Below are 18144 nucleotides of genomic sequence, written 5' to 3'. Positions count from 1 at the left end.
GCGTGACAGAGGACCCTCTGATTTACTGGCTATTCCCGGGGATGCATGCAGAACCAGACATCCAGAAATGCTGGAAGATCATCAACTCAGTGAAAGACAACCTTGGTTTGCCAGCATCTTCTTGGTCTTTCAGCACACCGAGATGTCAGTGAGGGAGTGCTACTGATTGGCACATCCCAGGCTGCAAGAGTACATGCTGAGGGACATGCTCAAGCTTGGTGCAGCCAAGGCGAGGGTGCTGTGGGAAAGGACCACATTTGACAGGCCTTCTGTCGCCAGGCATTGAGGAGCTGAGCCGAGGGTAGAGGGGGAAGAGTAATGACAAGGTGCCACTCTGGTACTAAAAAGAGAATGAATGTAACAATGTACATTGATGAAAATGTATGGATATGACTTTGAATAGTTTCCTTTTGTGTAAATAATTTATTTTTTGTGAAAAAAAGCTTATTTTGGGGAATGAAATGTGATAGAAGGATGCCAGGCCAGCCCATAGATTTCCCATAATGATGATTGCTGGCCCTTGAACATTACCAGAGAGAAATTTCTGGGCTGCGAGAGCACTACAGCTGATCTAGAAAAGGAGACAACAGCTTCAATCACCTCCAGCAGGTGCTAGTCACCAGCAAAGACCCTCACTAACTATTCCAGTCAATGTGTAGACATGAGCTCTGATCTCGGTTTTAAACAGCTGCATTGTATAGCGAGGCTCTTCAGCAGTAGTCCACAAATGGGAAGGCAATTCATTGGTGCTAGAGCTCGAGTAGAGACTGGGCATGAGTAGAAACTGGGCATTTGCTCCAAAAACCCTGTCTTTCTATAATGGTTTAATGAGCATTCTTTCCCCAATCTTGTTCCTGAGAACAAATTTTAAGCCACTAAGTAAAACACTAATGTAATCTTCTGGCAACTTGATCAAATTAACCTTGCTCATGGACTCAGCAATGCCCATTCTATTAATGGCCAATGTCGCCTTCCCCATCAGCTTAGAGACAAACTCTTCCAGCTCATTCTATTGCTACTAAATGGGTTTGGATTTCTACAACAAGAAAATATTGTGTAATATAATGACTGTCACTGTTAAATAGCCTGCAATGTGAAACTGATGTGTGCGAGATGAAGAACATGAACGCATAGTATAGCACGTCACAGGCAAAACTCTCCCCACCATATATGGGACACTGCCGTTGGAGAGTAGCAGCAAATATCAAGGATCCACACCACCCAGAATGTGCTCTGTTCTCGCTGCTGCCATCAGGAGAGAGGTGGAGGGGCCACAAGACTCACACCCACCAGGTTCAGGAACAGCTGCTCCCCCTCCACCATCAGACTCCTCAACAACAAACTCAATCAGGGACTCTTTTAAGGGACTCTTACTTCACACATTATTTATAAGTGAATATTTATTTTCTGCATTGCAGTTTGTTTGCACTGCCTTCTTGTTTACATTTTTCTCATTTGTGAACAATTTTTTTTGAGTATAGTGTTTTTTTATGCACTACCTAGTTAAGTAGAAATTGTGCTTAGCCCCCAGGATAAAAGAATCTCTGGGTTGTATGTGGTGTGATGTATATACTCTGTCAATAAATCTGAACTTTGAACTTTATAGCTTTTCTTAAGTACAGATTTTCGCATTACCAATAAGTAGATATTCTGCCTGCCCAGATTTAAAAAAAAGATTTTCTGGGTTGTATGTGCTGTCTGATAATAAATGTGAACTTTTTGAGTTGCTAGGGTGTGATAGTTGAAAATGTATTTTTATATCAATCCTGTAAGTCTCATGTTGCATGCTATTCAACACTGACATCCATGTCCTTTCAATTTCTGTGACCCTGTTCCCAAGTTCTTGGGTTCACACTTCACCACTTCCTGCTCTTTTAAATTCTTTTTCCATTTAAAGTTGGAGTAGGCCTGAACATGCTCAGTGTGTTCTCAAACAGCACAATCTCCTTCGTAAACCATCACCCTTGAATTTTTCAGTTCTAATATTCCAACTTTGAAATAACTCTTAAAATGTCCTGGAAAATTTAATAATACTGCAAAAACTACAAATGCAGAACCAGGAAATCAGAACTAGTCCAGCCAATTACTTACAGCAAGTACATCAATAAACTAATTAAAAACGACAAGTTTATTTCTGATAAATGAGCAAGTACAACTGACAAAACAGCATTCTTCAGTCCTCTGTGCAACACACTCCAAAGACCCTTACACAGACATAACACACATATAGACAATGATACATGTGCATAGTACCTATATACAAACATTAAAATAAATATTTTTTTAAATAAATAGTTAAGTCACAGAAGGTTTGTATGAATAGTTCATCAGTCCTTAGTGAGTCTCACTGCCCATGGGAAGAAGCTGTTTCTCAGCCTAGTAATTCAGCTCTGATACTCATGTATCTCTTTCCCAACAGGAGTAGTGGAAAAATGTTGTCGGGGGTGGGGGGGGGGGGGGGGAGAGGTAGAGGTCCTCACTGATTTTGTGAGCCATCTTTAGACAACGATCTCAGTCTCTCTCATCGATGGTAGGGAAGGAGACACAAGTTATCCTCCGCTGCTCTTATGGTCCTGTAGATTCACCTCCGATCCAATGTTCTATTGCAACCGTACCACGCTTGGATGCTGCCAGCTAGGACGCTCTTGATAGAGCTCCTGTGACAGAATGGTGGCTGGTCGCCTTGCCCACCTCAGTCTTCTCAGGAAGTGCAGTCACTGTTGCTCCTTCCTGACAAGTGAGGAGATTTTTTATTTTATCCAGGATAAGTCACTGCTTTAAGTGGACTCCAGGGAACTTGGTACTGTCTACTCTCTCCGCTACTGACTTATTAATTTGTGTTGTGTCATTGCTTCAAGTCTATACTTGAGGGCTTCACTCACCCAAAACATTACCAAAATAAATCACAAAATTACTAAGATTTGCTTCAAGACTATACTTGAGGGCTTCACTCACCCAAAACATTACCAAAATAAATCACAAAATTACTAAGATTTGCTTCAAGACTATACTTGAGGGCTTCACTCACCCAAAACATTACCAAAATAAATCACAAAATTACTAAGATTTGCTTCAAGACTATACTTGAGGGCTTCACTCACCCAAAACATTACCAAAATAAATCACAGAATTACTAAGATAAGGCCTTTGGCATTTCAAGCACAACTATATGTTTTTTTTTTCCTCCCTTAATCATTTGGCACATCTGAACACAAAATACACCAAATTCAAGACATATTGATTCAAAAGGTGTTTTCCAGATTTTAGCTATTTAAAAAAAGCAAGGAAGAACAAATAGTTATTTCATTCAGTTATTTTGACCTCGTGAATTTAAACAGATTCACCTGCTATGCTTCTTTATAGCATAAATGAAAGAATCCAGGATATTCACAGCTGCATGTGTGGGGATAAGCACATTTGTGAAGTAACAGTGAAACTCTACACAGGTACCAGAAGTTCATGGCACAGTGAAAAAAAGAGCCCTGTCAATGGGACCTTGTTAAAAGAAAAGCAACACCATGAATATATTGCCAAAAAACTTCACATCAACTGTGCAAATATTAATGCCTTATACCATAAGTGTCTCAAGCACGTCAGATAGTTGTCTGGATTTTCTCCATATAAAGGTTTAAGATTAAATTCTCAACCAAATCTGTGGCTTCATTTTTGTCGTTATCTCATGTAAACATCTTTTTATTGTCCAAGGACTGCCACAGCAATACTACTCACAGTAATACTCACTGTCACTCACCCTCTGTCAAAGCTAAAGCTGGCTTCATTATCAGCAAGGTGTCCAAACTTTTATTTTGAATTATGTCTGAGATAAAACACTAATGTCCAGGGAAAGAGACAGTGAAAATACAATAACTGGAGGGTTTTTTTTGCCTCTGAATGAAGCTTAGAAAATTGGAAAGGAACCTGTAGATTTCTGGAGCTGTTCGCCTTTACCTAGCCTGGGCTAATTCTGCCTTCTCTCTCACTGAGCAATGATCACATTTGCACATATTGTTAATTCCAATATTTCAAAGTTCATCCTTCTGTAAAATACATCCCATTCCACTTTTTGCTCCCGAGTTGCTTCATCTCAGAGGAACACATCGTCAAATACACACATCAAGCCCCATCAAATGGAAAACCAAACAGAATTGTAAAGACTGCATTGACTCACTCAGTCAAAGCTATGACTTTAAAGGCCAAAGGAAAATGAAGCTGGGGTGTATTCAACATGACTGAAGTACCTATCAAACACCACAAAACAAATTTGTAAGCAAAGATTTAGCGCTTATTCTGAACGAGAGTAATTAGTTTTTGACTCACCATGTAATGCAGCAAATTGTCAAAAAATGCCGAATTGTCCATGCTTCAGTGTACAAAGACAGGAAACAGCAAGAATTCCCCCTTTGTAAACACCAGAGAGCTACTGTAGCAGATAAATGTGACAATTAAAGAAGAGTAAACAACCCAGTGAATTTTATCCCTGCCTCTACCTCATTATTTTTTCTGTTGTCATTGTATTTTGGTCAGGTGGCACCACTCAATATCAGTTGCCTTGGTGTTTGGTGTCAGTCTGGATTGATTCTCACACTCACAACAGGAGGCAGAGAGTTAACTGAGCACAGAGAAAATCCTTCTGGAAGGCAGTATAATGATTTTCACACTGCAGGCGTACTGGGGTGCCAAGGAGATGTGTAGCTGTCAGTTGAACTGAGAAATCCTGAGAGGTTGAAGGCAGCAGTTATTAACATTTCAGAGATGGTCCTGAAGGAATCAGGGAGGTTGAGATGTGAGAATTCCTAGTGACTGAGAATTTGTGCTTTTGTAGCCCAGTGGAACCAACATCAATTGAGTATTTGTTGCATTAGGATGTTGCCAATTACAACAGACATACCACCTGGAAAATATGATACCGTTTATTGTCATACCCATTGTACAATGTACTTGTAAAAACTATAATAGTAAACTAAATGAATTAAATTAAAAGAGACAGTTAATAATCAAAGATAGATCATAAATTTTCCCATTAATTCTGGTGCAAAAAAAGTGATGTGCAATAGTGTACAGTCCTTGCATCATGTCAGAGCAGTCCATGATCAGTGTAACAAGGGGAGGTTCACGAGCCTGATAGCTGTTGGAGAGAAACTGATCTTGAACCTGGAGGTGCTGGTCAACGGCACACCACAACCAGGGTGACTTTTTTCATAACAAATCAATACTTTACCAAATGTCCATTTTTGAGAAATGCTAAATAGCGAGAATTAGTCGGATATTCAACAGCAGGGGCACCGCGACTAGGCTTGATATACACATGAAATAGGAGTAGGCCATCTGGCCCGTCAAGTCTGCTTCACTATTCACCAAGATCATAGGTGATCTTTTCCTCACACCTCTTATTTCTCTTCACATTGGAGAAGGTAGCAATAAAATCAGGAGTATAAAGGACAAGCATGAAAATCATGTAAATTCAGAGATGGTGGGGTGGTGTACTCTGTGTCACACAAGGGGTGAAGATGAGGGTTGCTGAAGGATAACAGGTCTGCAACACCACTCAGTGGCCAGACCCTGCAAATGTTAGCAGAGACAAGGAAAAATTTTTTAGTCTCACATAACAGCAATTTTTGTACATGAAGAAACTACAACAAACCTACTGATTTTAATACTACTGAGTGAATATTTTACTACATTTGAAGATCTAGTTGTCTTGGGAAATATTAGTTCATAATTTTTAATACACAACTTAAACATTAATTTCCCCTGCCGACAGAAAATCGTTAACAACGTTATAAGTAACTGTCAATGGGGACAATGAAAGAGAAATAGAAACATAAGCAGAAAAGAGAGTCAAGTATATCCATGGTGTGACATTTCTGTTATTGTAATAAATAAACTTGAGTTCATTTAAAACAACTATTTGTCAGCCAGAAGACCTCATGGAGGCATCCATTTTGAATCTACCCAAACTGCAACAGCTCATCTCCTGACTCCCTCAAATGGTCAGGATTTAGCACTCTCTCAGTACACATGGAAGCAGTATATCCATGGTGTGACATTTCTGTTATTGTAATAAATAAACTTGAGTTCATTTAAAACAACTATTTGTCAGCCAGAAGACCTCATGGAGGCATCCATTTTGAATCTACCCAAACTGCAACAGCTCATCTCCTGACTCCCTCAAATGGTCAGGATTTAGCACTCTCTCAGTACACATGGAAGCACATTTCCCACAACTTTGGACATACTTAGAACTTTAATTTTCCCATTTGCAATTTGGAATGATGGGATTGTGAATTTATATTTTATTTTACCAATGCTGTTTGGAATAAATACATTGAATCACCGGTCCAACAGAAGGTGGTCAACACAGCAAATAGTTAAAACTATAAAATCTTTATTCAATAAAACTGATAAGGGTAAATAAAAGTGTGTTTACATAACTAAAACAGGAAGTGTTTGAAGTATCATTAGCTCAGGCAGACAAGCTAAATATTTCTAGTACTATGTTTTCAGAGACCCAATAGCTTTAAATAACTTTGAAACACTTGAATGAACCTTACATTTTTACAAGCTCATCTCAAAGCTCATTTCAATCTACAGTGATACCTTTGGGTTTTAGTATGTTATGTTATAAAACATTTCTGAGCTACTCACCAACAGTGAAACTTGATCTTTCCCCTTTGGAAGCAACCTTTGGCCTGGAAATACTAATTAAGTATAATTACTACCACGAGATAACAGTGGGTGGCGTCACTTTTCTTGCTCTGCACCTTTTATCTATTTAAGACCTTTCAATACTCCTGGTGTTCCAATAACCTAAATAAATTTTAATGCATTTAAAATTTAAACTACTTCTTAATGTTATTTGCAGTGTGCAGAGAACTGGGATTCACTGGTTGGGTGTAGTGCTAATGGCTGGCTCCGCCCACATCTGCTCAATATAACCCTGGTTTCCCACCTCAACCCAGAACCCTTCTAAAGACCCTACCTAGAAGTTAATAAAAGTGTTTGTTCTCCTTCCAGTCATGAGAGCTTTTATTCATGCTACACAGTGCTATCAGTGTAAAATTTCAAAACAAGTTTCTAGTCCAATTACTTCTGTACATGATAATGTACAGTTCCCAAGTTTAGCTCAGCTCTGGTGTTTTTGTTCTACATCAGAGATTGTGATGCATCCTCTATTTGCTTATTATTTGTTTCAATCTTCTAAACAGTCTGTTGCCTTGCTAATAGGATGCCCCTTATAGCGTACATTTTCGGTCTTGAACACATTAGACCGAGGGTGTGAACTTAGGCGACTGTAAGTAAGTGGAATCTAAGTGACTGTAAAACCTAGGTGAGTACTTAGGAGACTATAGCTTTCTTCTTTGTTGATGTTGTAGCTTTTTTTTTAACCAAATCGTCTGGTTTAAGAGATGGTTTTCTTTGCTAACTTGCTGTATGCAGAAGCTTGCGTTTTGTTTCCCTGTTTCTATTTAGCTCAGAACTTACAGCTTTAACAATCTTGTTGTTGGTGTGTTCCAGACTGGTAACTTAGCTTTCCCTGGGTGTGGTTGAAAGTGAACCCTTGCATCTCTGCATATTTCTTTTACCTTTTGCCAGCTGTGAATCGTAGGTTGTCTGAAATACTGTATTTTGCAAAAATAATGTTAACATTTGGATGATTTGGGTCCCAATTATGAGCAGATCTGTTGATATCACCACTGAAAGTTCATCAAGCATCTGATATTCAAGCACTCACCCCTTCAGGGTCGTTGCATCTATATATTTGTACATATTACATTTTCATGTGAATTACTTCTCTGGCCAGTTCAATAATCATGATCTCTCCAAGTCGCCATTTTCTCTGATAAAATAAATGGATATACTCTTTCCTCATATATTTTGTTGCAGACAGTCTCATCTCTAAAAAGGAACAGCTCAGAATGTGAGAGAAACTAATACACAATGTTGTAAATGGCCATTATCACGCAACTGCATATTCTTGCAGGTGATGAACCTTTCTGTAGCCTCTACAACAATAGTTTTGCTACAAGCTCATCTTTCAGCATATTCACTTGCTCTGATTCTCTGTTCACAATCTGCTTTGACTTGCCTGTTGACAAATCGGGAAACGATGGGTGGCAAAAATCAGGTGACGAGCTTGGCATTTGCATCATTGTCTTCAGAGAGCATCAGAAATCTCACAGGAGATTGAGTGGGAAGGGAAAAGGGAGAAAGAATCAGATCAAATTCTGAAGGATATGTGGAAGAGCCCCCATCAGTCTCAGCCAAGTTCCTTCCTTCACCCCTGCCCTTCCTACTACCTCACAGAACTTGGTTTCATCCCCTAAACTGAAAATTTGCACCCATACACATTGTCCATTTCTGACTCATTTACTCTCTCAATTTCTTTATCTCTATCTCAAGGATTAATTTATTGATCAAAATCAATTGGAACCCCACAGACCTCAAGAAGCACCTCCTCATAATTGTCTTCCATTAAGGAACCCCTTCTATTTTCCAAATATCTCTGGGCTCATCATTCTTGTTTTATGATGGCACCTTCCAAGTCAGAACTCAGAGATATTTTCACACTTTGCATTTAAGATTCAAGATTCAATTTATTGTCATCGTAATAAAACAGTGTCCTATTACATGAAATTCCCTTTTGCCTGCTGCAAGGCAGACAAATTCACCGCCAGCAGAAATTGCCAAGGTGCCTCTTACATTTCTTAGCTTCAGAGAGAGAGAGAGAGTCTCTTCCTCCCACCCCCCCCCCCCCCCCCCCACCGAGACACTGAGTGTCCGTAGATTCACCTCCGGCACTTCCGCAGCCAACCAGAGTCCAGTCCAAACTATTGTCAATCTGAGCTCCAGATCTGAACCTCCGACACAGTCAGGGACCCTTCAGCCTCCTCTGCACCTCCTCACATCTCGGTTGCGATACCTGGTACCCCTCTGACCAGTTTGAGCCAGTGTCCAGCAGTACACAGCCCGGTATAAGTCTCCCAACAGCAGTTTCCAGCAGACCGCAGGATCCGTGGGTTCCTTGCCTCATGGGTCTACTGAATTCCATCATTAAAGCAACTCATTTGATAGAGATTTCCATGCCCCATGTACTCCGCTGTGAGCTTCAACCTCCACTGCCAACTTAAAGAATTTATATCAGAAATTCATGGAAAAGGATTTTATATAACTTGTGGAGAGTAGAGGAGCTACTCAACTTCTCCTGCACCCCACAAATTTCCATACCACATCACCCCTTCCTTGCATGCTTGCAGGTATTTGAGACTGCTCATGCTACTATGCAAGTGAAAACACAGCACTGGGTAAACTCAGCAGGCCAAACAGAGTACTTTATAGAGCAAAAATAAAGATACATAACCAAAGTTTTGGACTTGAGTCCTTTATCAAGAAATGAGCAAAATGTATGCAGGTGCCTATCACGGTTTCTGTGTGTTTTACTCATGCTACTATGCAGTTTACCTTTAGAATTGTGCTTGCAGTTCCTCAATTTGCCATCAACCTCTCGCTACATTTCACTCTTGCTTTATCAATCCGCAACATTGAGTTTGGAACCTGATTCAAACTAGACTTACCTCTTTTGCACATTATTGCTAGGCAATCAGAGAAGATGTACATAGCAAAAAAAAATTGAATAAACTATATGGCAGCACAATTTGCCTTAAATATTTTAGTGTACCAAGCTTACAAAGTAGAGAAACATGATGATACATATAAAAGGAGGCTCTGATTTCCTCCCACTATTTGAAATGTACCAGGATATAAGTTAATTGGATGTAAATTGGTCAGCATTGGACTCGTGGGCCGAAATGGCCTGTTACCATGTTGTATGTCTAATTTTTTTTAAAAGCACAATTCAACTCAGCCTAAATATGTATGTATAAACACATGATATATTTATAATCAAATGAAATAAATTCACCCAATTATTTTTCCTGGATAAATTTGTTAAGTTCTCAGTATCAAAAGAATGGTCATAGTAATCATGTAAAGTGATTGTCGTGATCTAACCCCTTGCTGCACTGTGCAATTCCTCATCCCTCTCAGTCCCCTCTCTCTGTAGCAGTATGTTGGTTTCTAAAACGTCACTGTTTCTCATGTCCTTTTTAACCTTGACATTCCCAAGGCTTGTTTCCTCTTTGAGGTGACTCATCCGAAAAGAAATTACATTTTAATAATGAAACAGAAACAATTAGAACTTTTCTGTAGATGATGCATTCCTATCTTAACATATGAAACAGTGTAAATAAGTGTTAATTGTGGGCCCAAAAATCCTTCTCACAGGTGAATTTTAACCAATTAATACAACTTAAACAGTCCAACAATAATGATCTGATGATGATGGTCTGGAAGGGTGTGCAATGCATGGTGAGATAAATTATGGATCTACAGACTTTGTCTTAAATGCTTAGAATTTGATATCTCACCCATTGCCAGGTATCTTCTACAGTTGGTGCATAGAATCATTGAGTCTGACAGCACAGAAATATGCCCTTCGGCCCAACTTGTCTATGACGATCAAAGCTAGTCCTATTAGCCTACGTCCCTCTATAGAGACTACTCCCTTCCTATCCATGTATGTACATAAACATATTTTGAATATTCCAATGGTACCATCTTTACCACTTCCTTGGACAGTTTGTCTAACTCCCACTGTATGAGGAAGTTACTTTTCAGTTCCCTTTTAAACCTTCTCACCTTAACTCTTAGCCCTCTAGTTTTAGGCTCCCTTACCTTTAGAAAAAATACTTTATGCCATGTGATTTTCTATACCTTTATCAGGCCCCCCTCGGCTTTTTTTGCTCCAGAAATAAAAGTCCCAGCCTATCCAGCCTCTCTAAAGAGTAGATCCCTCCAATCCTGACAACATCCTTGTTAATCTTTCCTGCACCCTTTCCAGGTCAATGACATGCTTCCTGTAGATGGGCAACCATTACAATACGAGAGGTTTGTTCAAGGATATCCTGATTGCTTTGTGTTTGGTGTGTTTTGATATGTTCCTGAATAGAGAATCCTCTGCAATGAACTCTGCATCAATATCAACCCTGCTCAGGGGAAACGGAAGTAAATCCCTCAATGGTGCTTTATAAAGATATTAAGTCATTAAGGTTACTAATTATTGAAAGAATATGTAGTATAAAACTGGGAAATGTTGATGTAGTGTCATAGGGTACTGATCATCCTGCACCTTTAGTACTACTTACAATGTTGGTCTCCATTTGAGGAAGAATATTTTTGTATAGATGAAGGTACATTAGGTTGATTCCTGAGATGTAGAATTTACTGTCTGTTTAAGCATACTGAGTCTAAAAGTATTGGAGTTTAGAAGAGGTTATCTTATTAAAACATAAGATTCTGGAGGATGAATGCTTTCTTCTACTAGTGGAGTTATCTAGTACTGGTGGGAAGTGTCAGAAAAATGGATTACTTATGATTGCGCCCTTACCACGGATTCACCACCAGAGAACATCCTGGATCGGGTGTACACGAATGTCTCTGGTGCATCTTGCCCCCACGTTGATTACTCAGGTTACATATCTGATCTGCTAACCCCAATGTACAGACTGCTGGCAAAGCAAACTAGGTCAGTTCGCAGGGGGATCAGTTCATGTCCGGGGGAGGGCCACAGCAACATTGCAAGACTGCTTCAAGACCTTGGATTGGAACTCTTTCAGGAGGTGGACACTTACAATAGTCATGTATATATAGAGGACATGAGCTCAGTGACCAGTTACATTAGCAAGTGCATTGAGGATGTAAACTCTCCTGTGCAATCTAGAAGGCAAAGTGGGGGTACACACAGAAGATCCAGACAGTTTTGTGGTACTGGCAATGAATGGATCACAAGTCAACCTTGCGAGTTAAGGACAATGATACCTCCCTTCCGGATGGACTGAACATCTTTTATTCAGTTTGATGAGAACAGGATGACACTGAAGTAAGCTTCATGCCCCCCTGATGTACTGGCCCCCTGCATAGCTGCTGCTGAGGCGAGGAGAACCCTATCCAAGGTGAACCCATGCAATATAGCAGGACCAAACGACATACCTGGTCAGGTACTGAAGGACTATGCAGACCAATTTCTGGAGGTCTTCACTGAAATCTTCAACACCTCACTGCAGCAGACTGTCTTTCCTGAAAGGTTCAAGACAGCCACCATTATCCAGGTACTTCTTGTGAAATAGTGCAAGAGTAACAACCCGAGTGTCAATGTGAACAAGACAAAGGAGATGATTGTGGCCTTTAGGAAGGCCAGGAATGATCACCCTCCATTACACATCAACAATTCTGTAGTAGAGTCAAGTTTATTGTCATCTGATTGAACAAGTAGAACCCGACTAAAGTGTTCTCCAGTCCTCAGTGCAAAACATGCAGACACACAACCAAACATAACACGCATTCAGACAAACAATACATTGGCAAGACAAGTATTTCATCTATACAAATAAATATTGTTTTGTACATATGAGAGCCTCGGATGGTTAGTGTGAGCAGTTCCTTTGTTTGTTCATCACTCTCACTCCCTGGTGGTGTTGGCTCTGATATTTCTGTATCTCTTCCCTGATGGGAATCAATTAAAGATGCTGTGTGCAGGGTGGAAGGGGTTCTCAATTATTTAACATGCCCTCTTCAGAAGAAAGAGTGGAGCGAACCAAGTTCCTTAGAGTTCACTTAACTCATGACCTAACATGGACACTAAACATTCATCAGGAAGGCACAACAGCAATTACACTTCCTGAGAAGACGGAAGCAAGCAAGATAATCAGCCATATTTTGTCAACCTTCTATAGAAGCTTTAACGAGAGCATCCTGGCTGGCTGCATTAGTGTGGTAGAGTTGCTGCAGAGAAATTGATCAGTGGTCAATCCACAGAACCAGAAGAGTGGCAGAGAGGTCCATTAAAGTTTCTGTTCCCCACCCACCTATCAATGTGATGTACCAGGATCATCTGAAAAGGTTCGCAAAACCAAAGGAACTGCCCACATTAACTATCTATTTATTTATATGAATACTTATCCTGCTTATGAATTGTTTGTCTGTATATGAATTATGTCTGGTTTTATGTCTGCATGTTTTGCATAGAGGACCAGAGAACGCTGTTTCGTCAGATTGTACTCGTACAGTCAGATGACAATAAACTTGCCTTGTTTCAGACAAACATGAGAAAGAATTTCTTCTCTCATAGGGTTGTGACTCCTTGCAATTCTCTACTTCAGCAAGTTTCAGGGTAAGACTATTCAAGGCAGGAATTAATAGATATTTAAACTATCAAGAAGTTGAGAGGTAAGGAGAGAGATGGGAAAATTAGACATCTTTATTTCAGGGAACATAAGGAGTAAAGGGAGAGAGTGGGAAACTGTTGATGGAAGTCAAGGTTACTTCAGCTATGGACTCAACTGAAAGTCCAAGCTTGAGGGGCAAACTGGCCTACTCCTGTTTCCTATGTTATTGCAGTTCATCTTTGGTGTTATCATGGGTTTAATTGGTTGTAGCTTGAATAGAAGTAGATTTTTTGTAGTATTTTACAATATTTGAAACTGCAGCAAAGAATTTCTTGCAGTGTTTTTTTTAAATCTCACACCATTTTCTTTGCGAAATTTGATCAGTTTATTATGGTCCTGGATGGTGAAGAAGGAAGTTGTTGTAAAGAAAAAAAAAACCCAGAATATGGCAGAGATGCCCAAAATTCAAGAGACATCTGTGTAGAGAAACCAAATTAAAACCAGAATATCTGCAGCATTTTTTTTAATTTTATTTCAGAATTCCAGCATCTGCAATGATTTTGTTTTCCAGGTCATAGTTTAATGCATAAATGCACAACCTGGAGTTGAAATGAATGACAGTGACATGAAAGGGGACAAGATTTTTGATGGCTGACTTCAGTGATGAGGCATTGCAATAGGCCATAATCTCCCCCTGCTGGGGCAAAGAGGAATCAATGAAATTTTGAGCACCTGATCATGAACCAGAATGTGTGTGTGTGTGTGTGTATATGTATGTGTGTCTGTAGGTTCAGGGCAACCTCTGTACAATTGCCTCTCTATTTGTGAGAGCAGGTGATGCCTTTAACAGTCAAGAAGCCAACTTGTGCACCAGATTCAAAAGCAATGAATAACTACTTCAGCAATATTCCAGAAAGCTGTTGGCTTCTGAAATCCAGTACTTCAGTAAAGCACCCTTACGAGAAAAAGGATTATTGAACATCCTATAAGTTTAAAACTCCGCCTTGTCACAAATGAAACTAACATTTCAGAGTGAATAAGAACTTTTACCCACAATGCATCTGGAATCATTTAAAGAAATGGAAAGGGATTTCAGGGGAAAAAAAACTAACTTAAAAATAAATTTTGCTTCAAGTTTCTTTTTAATGATTGTCCCAAAAGATTACACTTTTATATTTATTTATCACTCTAAACTATGGGGGGGCAAGGAAATGCATTTTCCAATATATGTAAAAATAACTATAGATCATTCCCAATTTCCTGAGTCACTTTTAAAGCGCACAATCATTTCAAATACTTTAAGTGCAAGACATCACGGACATAAAGCGATGGAGTCCTGTCGAGGTAAGTGCACTCATATCTCACTGTTTGCATGACAAATGCTCACTGCATTTGGACATGGTGGTACATGGCTTTTATCACAAGGTGCATTCAATTGCTTATCCTCACCACATAATGGCATTGCTAGTGCAGTCTGATTAAGAACTATAGATGCTCTCCATTGTAACATTTGGGAGCAGGGGAAAATCTTATACATTCAAGTTTAAGGTCAAATAAGAATATTTGCAATCAAATGACTTGTGACCTGTGCAAATTTGTAGGGCCCAGTTTTATCAATACAAATATATTTTTAACTAATATGGGATGTTTAACTCTTTAACAAATCAGTTTTACCCCAGACTCAAAGAACCCTGAGATAAACATGAGTCTCACACAGGGATTGGAGGCCTTCTAAAGTTGGGGGTGAGCCGCTTGGATTCAACTTGTTCTCGGTATCAGGAGGATAATTCAATGGGAATTAACTCATTAACTTTTCAAATCAAATATGGAAATTTATTTACCACCTGCTCCCAGAAATGCTGCTGGTATTAATTGTTAATGGTGGCTGGGGGGGTCCACTTGTCATAAAAGAGCTCAGTCCAGGGCTGAACCAATTAACATGGAGTGGAAGGGATGAAGTACTTTGTGCAGTGCTGAGGGTGGATTGAATAATCGGTTGGCTCAGAAGGACACAACTGTGTACAAGTACAAATGGACATGAATCTATTTCTGGGCTGAGAGGAGCAGAATGCTTATGGTATCTTGGGAGGAGCTTCGAATGGGTGGGATAGTGGGTGAGTTCAGCTTTGCCTCACTTCAATCAATGGTGCTGTGTTAAGATTTTTATACCTTAAGATGCGGTTCACCTTTCATTTTCAAACTTCGTTCACCTTGTGAATAAAATAAAATGTAAACTTTTTAAACACCAGGGATAATAATTACTGAAATATTTAAACAACCTGTCAGATAAGAACCAGCAAACTAAGGCTAAAAACATTGATATTTTCTACATTTGGTACATTGTTATATTATGATAAAGGCAGCACACAGTCTTTCTGAAAGCTTATAAGTTCATATTTCTCTCCTTTCATTTTTTTTAAATTTTGAAACCATTCTTAGAGAGTGATGCCATATTACATATTACAGCATATTTGTAAAAATTAACAGCAAAATCGGAGGCACTATTCCAAAAACATTACAAATCAGGCAAACAACTGTTTTTTAAGCAAGGAGTTAAAAAAAATAGCAAAACACAAGCCAATTGCAAGACCTCAACATAATGCCTCCTGAACCTATGTTTCTACCTCTCCTCCTGCTTCCTCAGTCCACCCTTCAGGAAAGAATGGGGGGGGGGGGGAAGGCAAAGTAAAGATTTGATGAGTATCAAGACTTGATCCCTCAGTCAGAGGGTAAAAGCAGGCTATTTTACAATTCGAAGGAAATGTCTCCGGCTGAAGCTTCATAGTGGTTGAAGACTCATCGAGTGAATGTGGATCCAGTGGCAGTGTGGAGCTGAAGGATTACTTAGATCATGTTGTTTTCTCTCCAGAAATGTGGTACACTTCTACAAGGTTTCTGTACCTCTAATCATTACTGGGAAAGCGTTTCCGTTATCATATCAGGAGTACAAAATAATTAATTCCCCCACCCCTACCCTACTCTCCATTTACATCGACCCCCTACCCCTCCCTGACACACATGCCTGCATGCGCCCACACACACTCACACACACACAAAATTTTCATTTACTGCTATATAATCAACGGATGTTAAGCAGTAATAACTGGATATGCATGTAATATGTAGAAACAGAACAGAACCATGCACAGAATACATTTTTAAAAGTCCAGTTCCAATAAGGCTTTGTAGTTCGAGGGTGCCAGGCTGGAATATAACTCATCTGCTGTACATTTTCAAAGTTCTCTAGGCTTTTCCGATCCAAATTAAAAGAGCTTCATATCAAGATGACCTACGTGGCTTACATTGAGGGTTTATCTCAATGTGCTTTATTCAAAAACAGTCCTCACTTAAAAGTCTAATTATTTTGACTTTCTATGGGGGCCCCCCCCCCACATGAATTAAACACATCCTCTGAACTTTCAGCTCATATTATTCCATAAAAATTGTCTCCCTCCTTCTGACCAGATTACAGCTCTGTTTATATAACAAAAATGAAAAAAAATCATGTTCCCCACAGTGGAATAATGTGACCCTCCTTCCTTCACTCCTCAGGGAATTGGTTCAGCTCTAACACTTTGATGTATTCTCAGGAGAATCTGGCTCCGAGATTGGTTGACATCTCTCTGATTCCTGTGTGAACTCTGTCGCAATCCTTCTTGCAAGTGGGTTGGTACTTTTCAGGAGTTCAGCTGCTGACATGCGTGCACCTGCTGGAGGCTTGCTGCCCCTCTTTTGCAATAAAGCCTTGAAGTTCTCATTGCTGGTACTAGTTTTGGACCCATTTCCATTTGCCGAGGAGCAGACTCTGAACCCAGTGCTGGGGGTTACCGTGGTGGGTTTGGTTGGTGAAATAGCCACCTGCCTGATGGTGAAAGATTCTCCAGGCTCTTTCCAGCCCAGCACCTTCCTCTTTGACCTGGTCAAAAACAAGCACACAATAAAATTAAAACAGAAGAACTTCAATCCTTTCTGGCATGTAGGGTAAATATAAGGAGTGGGTCTGAACCGCTTTATAATACCACATGGGGAGTTAGCAGTCTGGAAAGGGTAAATTCCCAGTAGACCATGTTGGCTAAATCAACAACAGGAATGGACTGACCGCTGAGGAAAACTAACCCAGGAATATGGGCAACAGTGATGGGCCACCAAGTGAAGTTGGGGGGGGGGGGTGCAGCGGATGGAGCTAAGGTGTTTGGTTCCACTGACTGAGCAACATGCAGGTATACAGGGTGACCACCCAGCACACCAGTAATGGTTAAACAGGAACAGATTGGCTAAGGCCTGAAAGGAAGACGGCAGCTTCCAGGAGTGGACTGGGAGGGGTGAAGGCAAGGTAAGCACTGTTATGTGAACCTGGATCAAGGTTGCATTGAACATAGGGAAACTAACCCAGGAATGCCAAAAGCAATGGGAAGCAGGGAGAGCAGACAGTTTGTTAGTGATCCAGGTAAAGTGAAGACGTGGAGGGCCAGTGTACGTTTGAACAGATATAGCTCGATGAGGATCTGGAAAGGGGATGGCAGCATGGTGCTCAAGTGAACTTGAAAATCATGGGCCACTGAATAGTAGCTGCAATATTGGATGTGACATACATCAAGAAATTAGAGATGGGATCAACAGAGGTAATTCAACAACCAAGGGAGAGTCTAACCTACCCATGGACCAGATAAGTTTCATAATGAGCTAGAAAGTGAATTTGTGGAATATATACCAGAAGCTTTACTAGGTGCAATTTAGAAGACATTTGGACAAGTCCATACATAGGAAAGGTGCAGAGGGAAATAGGCCAGCACAGCTAATGAGACTTGCCCAAGAAGTGTGCATTAGTCAGCCTCGGCAAAAGCTTAAGGGAAGGAACAATCGTCTTCAAGTCCAGGGAGCAAGGAAACAGTGTCCATTTCTCATTTCCATTGTCCTAATACTT

The 18144-nt window shown here is 40.0% G+C and overlaps 1 protein-coding gene across 2 annotated transcripts in view; it reads right to left on the bottom strand.

Moving 5' to 3' along the window:
• Positions 1 to 13728: 13728 nt before the first annotated feature.
• The window catches only part of nhsl2 (NHS-like 2), a 303937-nt gene continuing 299521 nt past the window's right edge, over positions 13729 to 18144 (bottom strand). For both annotated transcript variants that reach the window (XM_069893173.1, XM_069893172.1), the window contains one exon: positions 13729 to 17136. In XM_069893173.1, the coding sequence (XP_069749274.1) occupies positions 16788 to 17136 (349 nt within the window). In that variant the 3' untranslated portion in view covers positions 13729 to 16787. The remainder of the gene's footprint in view (positions 17137 to 18144) is intronic.

The sequence above is a fragment of the Narcine bancroftii genome, chromosome 8 (genome assembly GCF_036971445.1).
Source record: "Narcine bancroftii isolate sNarBan1 chromosome 8, sNarBan1.hap1, whole genome shotgun sequence".
Classification (NCBI taxonomy): Eukaryota; Metazoa; Chordata; class Chondrichthyes; order Torpediniformes; family Narcinidae; genus Narcine; species Narcine bancroftii.
This window is presented reverse-complemented; position numbering and strand designations above follow the sequence as displayed.